At 42.1% G+C, this 10,842-nt stretch overlaps 1 protein-coding gene across 3 annotated transcripts in view; it reads left to right on the plus strand.

The window, feature by feature from the left end:
• The window catches only part of LOC121551943 (G protein-coupled receptor kinase 6), a 57,515-nt gene extending 47,150 nt beyond the window's left edge, over nt 1-10,365 (plus strand). For 2 of the 3 annotated variants that reach the window (XM_041864625.2, XM_041864626.2), the window contains 3 exons: nt 7,392-7,529; nt 8,037-8,171; nt 8,533-10,365. In XM_041864625.2, the coding sequence (XP_041720559.1) occupies nt 7,392-7,529; nt 8,037-8,171; nt 8,533-8,583 (324 nt within the window). In that variant the 3' untranslated portion in view covers nt 8,584-10,365. The remainder of the gene's footprint in view (nt 1-7,391; nt 7,530-8,036; nt 8,172-8,532) is intronic. The other variant, XM_045210768.1, reaches the window with a different exon arrangement.
• Nucleotides 10,366-10,842: the final 477 nt, after the last annotated feature.

Genomic DNA, 10,842 nt, shown 5'->3' on the forward strand with positions numbered 1-10,842 from the left:
TTGTAGAAAGTAGTAAAGACTTCAAAACTATGAAATAACACATGGAATCATGTAGTAACCAAAAAAGTATTAAACAAATCAAAATATATTTTATATTTGAGATTCTTCGAAGTAGCCACCCTTTGCCTCGATGACAGCTTTGCACACTCTGCATTCTCTCACCTTCATGAGGTAATCACCTGGAATCCATTTCAATTAACAGATGTGCCTTGTTAAAAGTTAATTTGTGGAATTTCTTTCCTTCTTAATGCGTTTGAGCCAATCAGTTGTGTTGTGACAGACAAGGTAGGGGTGGTATACAGAAGATAGCCCTATTTGGTAAAAGACCAAGTCCATATTATGGCAACAACAGCTCAAATAAGCAAAGAGAAACAACAGTCCATCATTACTTTAAGACATGAAGGTCAGTCAATCTGGAAAATGTAAAGAACTCTGAACGTTTCTTAAAGTGCAGTCGCAAAAACCATCAAGCGCTATGATGAAACTGGCTCTCATGAGGACCGCCACAGTAATGGAAGATCCAGAGTTACCTCTGCTGCAGAGGATACGTTCATTAGAGTTAACTGCACCTCAGATTGCAGCCCAAATAAATGCTTCACAGAGTTCAAGTAACAGACACATCTCAACATCAACTGTTCAGAGGAGACTGTGTGAATCAAGCCTTCATGGTCGAATTTCTGCAAAGAAACCACTACTAAAGGACACTAATAAAAAGAAGAGACTTGCTTGGGCCAAGAAACATGAGCAATGGACATTAGACCGGTGGAAATATGTCCTTTGGTCTGATGAGTCCAAATTTGAGATTTTTGGTTCCAACCGCCGTGTCTTTGTGAGACGCAGAGTAGGTGAAAGGATGATCTCCACATGTGTGGTTCCCACCGTGAAGCATGGAGGAGGAGGTGTGGTGGTGTGGGGGTGCTTTGCTGGTGACATTCAAGGCACACTTAACCAGCATGGCTACCACAGCCTTCTGCAGCGATACGCAATCCCATCTGGTTTGCGCTTAGTGGGACTATCATTTGTTTTTCAACAGGACAATGATCCAAAACACACCTCCAGGCTGTGTAAGGGCTATTTGACCAAGGAGAGTGATGGTGCTGCATCAGATGACCTGGCCTCCACAATCACCTGACCTCAACCCAATTGAGATGGTTTGGGATGAGTTGGACCGCAGAGTGAAGGAAAAGCAGCCAACAAGTGCTAAGCATATGTGGGAACTCCTTCAAGACTGTTGGAAAAGCATTCCTCATTAAGCTGGTTGAGAGAATGCCAAGAGTGTGCAAAGCTGTCATCAAGGCAAAGGGTGGCTACTTTGAAGAATCTCAAATATAAAATATATTTTGATTTGTTTAACACTGTTTTGGTTACTACATGATTCAATGTGTTATTTCACAGTTTGGATGTCTTCACTATTATTTTACAATGTAGAAAACAGTGAAAATAAAGAAAAACCTGAGTAGGTGTGTCCAAACGTTTGACTGGTAGTGTATATACAGTGCATTCGGAAAGTATTCAGACCGCTTCCCTTTTTTCACATTTTGTACGTTACAGCCCTATTCTAAAATTGATAAAATATATATTTTTCTCATCAATCTACACACAATAACCCATAGCAAAAACAGGTTTGTATTATTGCAAATGTAAAAAAAAATATATATATATTTTTTTTAAATACCTTATTTACATAAGTATTCAGACCCTTTGCTATGAGACTCTGGTGCATCCTGTTTCCATTGATCATCCTTGAGATGTTTCTACAACTTGATTGGAGTCCACCTGTGGTAAATTCAATTGATTGGACATGATTTGGAAAGGCACACACCTGTCTATATAAGGCACACACCTGTCAGTGCATGTCAGAGCAAAAACCAATCCATGAGGTCGAAGGAATTGTCCGTAGAGCTCCGAGACAGGATTGTGTCGAAGCACAGATCTGGGGAAGGGTACCAAAACAAATCTGCAGTATCGAAGGTCCCCAAGAACACAGTGGCCTCCATCATTCTTAAATGGAAGAAGTTTGGAACCACCAAGACTCTTCCTAGAGCTGGCCAAACTGAGCAATTGGTGGAGAAGGGCCTTGGTCAGGGAGGTGACCAAGAACCCGATGGTCACTCTGACAGAGCTCCAGAGATCCTCTTTGGAGATAGGAGATCCTTCCAGAAGGACAACCATCTCTGCAGCACTCCACCAATCAGGCCTGTATGGTAGTGTGGCCAGACAGAAGCCACTCAGTAAAAGGCACATGACAGCACACTTGGAGTTTGCCAAAAGGCACCTAAAGGACTCTCAGACCATGAGAAACAAGATTGTCTGGTCTGATGAAACAAAGATTGAACTCTTTGGCCTGCATGCCAAGTGTCACGTCTGGAGGAAACCTGGCACCATCCCTACGGTGAAGCATTGTGGTGGCAGCATCATGCTGTGGGGATGTTTTTCAGTGGCAGGGACTGGGAGACTAGTCAGGATCGAGGGAAATATGAACGGAGCAAGGTACGGAGAGATCCTTGATGGAAACCTGCTCCAGAGCACTCAGGACCTCAGACTGGGGCGAAGGTTCACCTTCCACCAGGACAATGACCCTAAGCACACAGCCAAGACAACGCAGGAGAGGCTTCGGGACAAGTCTCTGAATGTCCTTGAGTGGCCCAGCCAGAGCCCAGACTTAAACCCTATTGAACATCTCTGGAGAGACTTGAAAATAGCTGTGCATCGACGCCCCCCCATCCAACCTGACAGAGCTTGAGAGGATCTGCAGAGAAGAATGGGAGAAACTCCCCAAATACAGGTGTGCCAAGCTTGTAGTGTCATACCCAAGAAGACTCGAGACTGTAATCGCTTCCAAAGGTGCTTCAACAAAGTACTGAGTGAAGGGTCTGAATACCTACAGTGGGGAGAACAAGTATTTGATACACTGCCGATTTTGCAGGTTTTCCTACTTACAAAGCATGTAGAGGTCTGTAATTTTTATCATAGGTACACTTCAACTTCCAGAAAATCACATTGTATGATTTTTAAGTAATTAATTTGCATTTTATTGCATGACATAAGTATTTGATCACCTACCAACCAGTAAGAATTCCGGCTCCCACAGACCTGTTCGTTTTTCTTTAAGAAGCCCTCCTGTTCTCCACTCATTGCCTGTATTAACTGCACCTGTTTGAACTCGTTACCTGTATACAAGACACCTGTCCACACACTCAATCAAACAGACTCCAACCTCTCCACAATGGCCAAGACCAGAGAGCTGTGTAAGGACATCAGGGATAAAATTGTAGACCTGCACAAGGCTGGGATGGGCTACAGGACAATAGGCAAGCAGCTTGGTGAGAAGGCAACAACTGTTGGCGCAATTATTAGAAAATGGAAGAAGTTCAAGATGACGGTCAATCAACCTCGGTCTGGGGCTCCATGCAAGATCTCACCTCGTGGGGCATCAATGATCATAAGGAATGTGAGGGATCAGCCCAGAACTACACGGCAGGACCTGGTCAATGACCTGAAGAGAGCTGGGACCACAGTCTCAAAGAAAACCATTAGTAACACACTACGCCGTCATGGATTAAAATCCTGCAGCGCACGCAAGGTCCCCCTGCTCAAGCCAGCGCATGTCCAGGCCCGTCTGAAGTTTGCCAATGACCATCTGGATGATCCAGAGGTGGAATGGGAGAAGGTCATGTGGTGTGATGAGACAAAAATAGAGCTTTTTGGTCTAAACTCCACTCGCCGTGTTTGGAGGAAGAAGAAGAATGAGTACAACCCCAAGAACACCATCCCAACCGTGAAGCATGGTGGTGGAAACATCATTCTTTGGGGATGCTTTTCTGCAAAGGGGACAGGACGACTGCACCGTATTGAGGGGAGGATGGATGGGGCTATGTATCGCGAGATCTTGGCCAACAACCTCCTTCCCTCAGTAAGAGCATTGAAGATGGGTCGTGGCTGGGTCTTCCAGCATGACAACGACCCGAAACACACAGCCAGGGCAACTAAGGAGTGGCTCCGTAAGAAGCATCTCAAGGTTCTGGAGTGGCCTAGCCAGTCTCCAGACCTGAACCCAATAGAAAATCTTTGGAAGGAGCTGAAAGTCCGTATTGCCCAGCGACAGCCCCGAAACCTGAAGGATCTGGAGAAGGTCTGTATGGAGGAGTGGGCCAAAATCCCTGCTGCAGTGTGTGCAAACCTGGTCAAGACCTACAGGAAACGTATGATCTCAGTAATTGCAAACAAAGGTTTCTGTACCAAATATTAAGTTCTGCTTTTCTGATGTATCAAATACTTATGTCATGCAATAAAATGCAAATGAATTACTTAAAAATCATACAATGTGATTTTCTGGATTTTTGTTTTAGATTCCGTCTCTCACAGTTGAAGTGTACCTATGATAAAAATTACAGACCTCTACATGCTTTGTAAGTAGGAAAAACAGCAAAATCGTCAGTGTATCAAATACTTGTTCTCCCCACTGTATGTAAATGTGATATTTTATTATTTGCAAAAATTGGGTATTGTGTGTAGATCAATGAGAAAAAAAGTACAATTTAATCAATTTTGTAATAAGGCTGTAACTTAACAAAATGTGGAAAACATCGAGGGGTCTGAAGACTTTCCGAATGCACTGTATATTGAATTTCAAACACAGATTCAACTTTAAAGACCAGAGAGCTTTTCGAAAGCCTCATAAAGAAGGGCAGTGATTGGTAGATGGGTAACAATAACAAATCAGACATTGAATATCTCTTTTAAAGTATATCTCTTTTTATCTCAGTATCAAATCATTTCTGGGTAACAATTAAGTACCTTACTGTTATTTTTTTAAATTGAAATGGTTAAAATAAACAAAAATAGCTTCTTAGCAAAGAGCAATTTCTCAAGCAAGAATTTTGCTAGGACTGGCTGGGAGTGGCCTGAGTGAGGGGCCTAATTGGACAAGATTATGGCCGGGATATGTAATCTGAAAACAAGCTGTTATTGGCAAAGGTTTGAAACTCTTTGTTATTGGTCTATTAAATTATATGACATCACCAGGCAGGCCAAAACTCCATCCCACCAAAACAGGATGAAATTTCAGGTGGTCTTTTCAAACCGCTTTTACACTAAAACACTATTATTATTTTCACAATTTCATAACCTCATAACGAGGAAATACGTGTATATTTAAAATACAGGAAAATCCTTCTGAGCTGCAGGACAGGAAAGAAACCGCTCAGGGCTGTCACCATGAGGCCCTTGGTGATTTTAAAACGGCTCCGGAATTCAATGGCTATGATGTGAGGAAACTGAGGATGGATCAAATCAAATCAAATGTTATTTGTCACATACACGTGTTTAGCAGATGTTATAGCGGGTGTAGCGAAATGCTTGTGCTTCTAGCTCCGACAGTGGATCAACAACATTGTAGTGACTCCAATAATGACCTAAATGACAGAGTGAAAATAAGATGTACATTTTTTTTTATTTTTTTTTTACTTGCATCCTGTATGCGACAAGGCACCAAAGCAGTGGAATTCAAAGTCGGGACCCCTAGTGGGGTCGCGGGAGAACTGCTTTGGGGTCAGCAAAATATCAACAACAACAAAATATTTCAATACCGATTATTATATGGAACAATATACAAACGTTACAAACGTTTTTGAGAAAGCTAATTTAAAATATACAATTTTATTGAGTAAATTTATTTATTGGATTATTTTCATTTTGATAAGAAATACAAATGATATGAACTTTAATCTTATTTGTTTATATAAAATCTAAATGTACATCTTGACAGAGCTTGCTTGAAGAATTTTGAAAAGAATGATGGGCAAATACTGCACAATGCAGGTGTGCAAAGCTCATAGACTTACCCAATAAGACTCACAGCTGTAATCACTGCCAAAGGTGTTTCTAACGTTACTCAGGGGGGTGAATACTTATCTAATCACGGTACACTACATGACACCTGCTCGTCGAACATCTCATTCCAAAATCATGGGCATTAATATGGAGTTGGTCCCCCCCTTTGCTGCTATAGCAGCCTCCACTCTTCTGGGAAGGCTTTCCACTAGATGTTGGAACATTGCTGCGGGGACTTGCTTCCATTCAGCCACAAGCATTAGTGAGGTTGGGCACTGATGTTGGGCGATTAGGCCTGGCTCGCAGTCGGCGTTCCAATTCATCCCAAAGGTGTACGATGGGTTGAGGTCAGGGCTCTGTGCAGGCCAGTCAAGTTCTTCCACACGGATCTCGACAAACCATTTCTGTATGGACCTCGGTTTGTGCACAGGGGCATTGTCATGCTGAAACAGGAAAGGACCTTCCCCAAACTGTTGCCACAAAGTTGGAAGCACAGAATCATTTAGAATGTCATTGTAGTGTTAAGATGTCCCTTCACTGGAACTAAAGGGCCTAGCCCGAACCATGAAAAACCGCCCCAGATCATTATTCCTCCTCCACCAAACTTTCCCGTTGGCACTATGCATTGGGGCAGGTAGCGTTCTCCTGGCATCCCCCCAAACCCAGATTCTTCCGTCGGACTGCCAGATGGTGAAGCGTGATTCATCACTCCAGGGAACGCGTTTCCACTGCTCCAGAGTCCAATGGCGGCGAGCTTTACACCACCCCATCCGACGCTTGGCATCTCGCATGGTGATTTCAGGCTTGTGTGCGGCTGCTCGGCCATGGAAACCAATTTCATGAAGCTCCAGACGAACAGTTCTTGTGCTGATGTTGCTTCCAGAGGCAGTTTGGAACTCGGTAGTGAGTGTTGCAACTGAAGACAAATTATCTTTACGCGCTTCAGCACTCGGCGGTCCCGTTCTGTGAGCTTGTGTGGCCTACCACTTCGCGGCTGAGCTGGTGTTGCTCCTAGACGTTTCCACTTTACAATAACAGCACTTGCAGTTAACCGGGGCAGCTTTAGCAGGGCAGAAATTTGACGAACTGACTAGTTGGAAAGGTGGCATCCTATGACGGTGCCACATTGAAAGTAACTGAGCTCTTCAGTAAGGCCATTGTACTGTCAATGTTTTGTCTTTGGAGATGGCTGTGTGCTCGATTTGTATACGTCTCTCAGCAACGGGTGTGGCTGAAATAGCCGAATCCACTACTTTTGTATATTAGTGTTGTATTTTTCATACATATAAAAAAAAAAAATCTTCCACTTTGACATTACAGAGTATTTTGTGTAGATCGTTGACAACTAAATCAGTTTTAATCTCACTTTGTAACACAATAAAATGTGAAGAAATCCAAGGGAGATGAATACTTAAGATACCCACTGTATATACCATATGACCTTATTAATACCCTCAAGAGTAATTAAGAAGGCATTGTCAGAGCACATGATTACATTAATGTACAGTGCATGCAACACATGATGTACAGTAGACATACAATGTTGTTTGCTTCCCCAGCCCCAGGCCATTTACTGTAAGGACGTGCTGGACATCGAGCAGTTCTCCACGGTCAAGGGGGTGGAGTTGGAGCCCAAAGATGACTCCTTCTACTGTAAAGTGTCCACAGGCAGCGTGTCCATCCCCTGGCAGATGGAGGTCAGAGGTCACACACACACACACACCAAAAGGAATCAACCTGCACAAAAAATGACTGCCGTGGTTTGAGTTGTCATCAGCCTGTTTTAAAACACCACACACACTTTTAATCATTTCGAAGACGAAGAGTGTCAGTCAATTATTTTCCTATCAGCTTTGTCCGACAAAGACACTATGGGCAAATGAGCTCTATTTTTAGATGCTTTCACTTCCCCGTCCTATCAAGATGGCGTTAACTTTTATCATACTGATGTGCTGGTCAGTAGCCTGTCAAAAAACACTTGGGGTCTGCCCCAAACAGCACCCTATTCCATATGTAGTCCACTACTTTTGACCAGGGCTCATAGTGCTCTGGTCAAAAGTAGTGCACTGTGTAGGGAATAGGGTGCCATTTGGTACGTATCTCAAAGTCCCCTTTTACCTTGATATGCCCCTTTATCAAAGAAGCTGTGTAACGATGGATTTGAGGTTTGATGTTGTGATCAATGTTGTTTCTTCTGTTTCCAGATGATCGAGTCTGAGTGCTTTCAGGAGCTCAATGTGTTTCACACGGACGGGACAGTTCCCCCGGACCTGGACTGGAGAGGGCAGCCCTCGCCACCACCTAAACAGGGGCTGCTGCAGAGGCTCTTTGGGAGACAGGTGAGCTCCTCAACCTTATTAAACCGAAAGCCTCAGTGTTGTTTGTGTCATTGACTCTACATTGTATCTTATGATTGATAGGGCTCTGTATGTTATTTGGCTGTAGGTGTATGTATTCTTATTGACTACAGGGATTTTTTGATAAACCAGAATACACCTATTGTAGCATAATGTTATGTACTACATCACCCACCATGCTCTGTGTAAGATCTCACACCGAGCAGTATGGGTACTGTAGTACATCATGCTCCTGAAGCTTACATATTGGTGTCCTGTCTCCTTATCAATGCTCCAATGTTTTCCTCATCAACTTCTCATTGGGCCTCCTGATAAATGTCTGCTCTGTATCGCCCCATGTCAGGACTGTTGTGGGAACTGCAGCGACAGTGACGAGGAGCCCACCAGGCTGTGACTGAGCACCCTCCAACCAACTACACCAAGGATCTCATTTGTTTACAAATTTTGCACATTTGTATCTTTAAGATAGTTCTATATAAATATTGGAATGTATATTTTCAGTATATAGCCATAAAGTCCATGTCATTTTAAATGTAATCATTATTCAGAACCCATCATGGGAGGCAACAACAGGTAAGCCTAACACTGCTATGTGGTCATACTCCCCCCACCTCATCTGTTGATAGTGTTGTCAGCTAAAACCGCAAGCCTCTTTTCTTGTTCGTTCTCGTTTTCTTTTAGTCTTTTAAAATGTGTTGACTGTGCGCCGATTGGTAAGTGTTTCTGAATGGGGGATAAATGAAAAGCGTACGTCCACAACTATTTTTATATTGAAATTGTATTTGTATTTACTTAATGTAGTTTTAGGCAATCAAATTAGGAATGTTGTGTGAAGTGTAAGCGCTTAAAAGGAAATTGAAGACTAAGGTGAACTCTTGGTATGAGGTGATACATTATGTACATTTTAGGGTTCTATCTAGAGACACTTGATATGAACCAAATAGATATGACTAAACAATGCATATGTAAGTGCAAACAAGTGCATCTTTATGTGACACTCCTCTAAAGTCCTAAGTGTGTCTTCCTAAGAATCTTGAGTTTAGGTAGAAAGCATGTTTGTTCCCAACCATATTAGGAGCTAGAGAAGTTAATTTACAATAAAAAAACGGTATTGTAGTACAGTAATTCAGTTGCAAAAAATGACCTTTTCATAAGACATGGATAGCCTAGAATGGCCTTGGAGTTTCCTCTACCATGACATCCTCTAGATGGCTACACGTTTGTCACAGAGCTCTTGAGTTTAATTAAGTGATGCACTTATGACCAAACCGGTTTGTTTTAATTTTTTATGATTAAGTCCTTCCCATTCAAGGTTCCTTTGATGGTTTGTGGTACTCTATGTAATTGCCATATTTTATATAAATGTGACAGAAATCTAACAAAGCGGTCTGTCAAGTAGGTTCAGACCATGCTGCGTCTCTCTCTCTCCCTCTGCCACTGTTGTACCTCGTGTTCCTTTGCCATGCTGATGTGTGTCGGTGCATCGTGTAACTCAGTGGGATTCTCCTTGTAAATGTGGGACTATAATAGGACTGAGGGACTGAGCTCCCTGACAGACTATGGGACTATGGTATCGCCCTCTGAACCCTCCTTACCAGAGACTATCAGACTGAGGAAGAGGAGGATTCATCTAAATGGATTCCTCAGCACTCTGATGGAAGTGGAACAAACTCCCAAAACTACTCCTACCATCTCTCATTATCAAATCATGTTTTATCGTATGTGATTCTCAAATGAACTTGCCTACATTCCAGTCTATACTGTGCTGTACAGTGTAAAGTTATGCTACTTTTGTTTATTTTGCGATAATGATTTTTTTACCAGTGTAAAATTACAACAACAACAACAGTTCCACCATGAAACTAGAGTAGGACTGAAAGTAAGATTAGTATGATTTCTCTTTACGATGTTTTGTTGAGCCAGGCTTACACACTGTGAGAGGAGGGAGGGTGTCTGTCTGTCTCTCTCTGCATCCATGTAATACCTCTGACACCTTCTTGCAATGCACTGATGTTTTGTGTGTGTGGGCACGCACGTGTGTATGCATGTGTCCATATGTTACCATAACCACTAGACTCTGTACCCACTTGGCACAAACTGGTTAAGTCAACGTTGTTTCAATGTAATTTGTCAACTTATTGTGACGTGGAAAATACATTGGATTTGAAAAAAGTAATCAACTTTTATGAGGGTGAAATTTCAACCAATATGTTGAATTTGTACCTTTTATCTGCTATAAGAAAAAAACTATAGGCTGGGCAGCACCTCCTACTGGTGTTCTACTAAGCTAACATATGGAATTGTTTTAAGATGGTCATACCATGGATCATTTAGCTATTTGATTTTGAAATGTAGGACCCCTGTAGGTATCCCCCAAAAACTATTGTAAAATGATTTAATAGATATTGAATTTGGTCTTCACTAATATAGCCCATAGAAACGCATTGAATAACACATTCATAAATGGGAAAACAGACAGACAAAAAATAAACATAAGGAATAAGGTTTTGATGTGTCTGTCCTATTTCTAGGAGATAGAAGAAAGCTTAGGAAATATTTGTGTTTTTTGAAAACACATTTAACCCCTATTTTTGTTGGCACAAAACTACCTCCATACATCCATTATTTTTTTTTTTACTTCTACCGGGTTACC

The sequence above is a fragment of the Coregonus clupeaformis genome, chromosome 35, assembly GCF_020615455.1.
Source record: "Coregonus clupeaformis isolate EN_2021a chromosome 35, ASM2061545v1, whole genome shotgun sequence".
Lineage (NCBI taxonomy): Eukaryota > Metazoa > Chordata > Actinopteri > Salmoniformes > Salmonidae > Coregonus > Coregonus clupeaformis.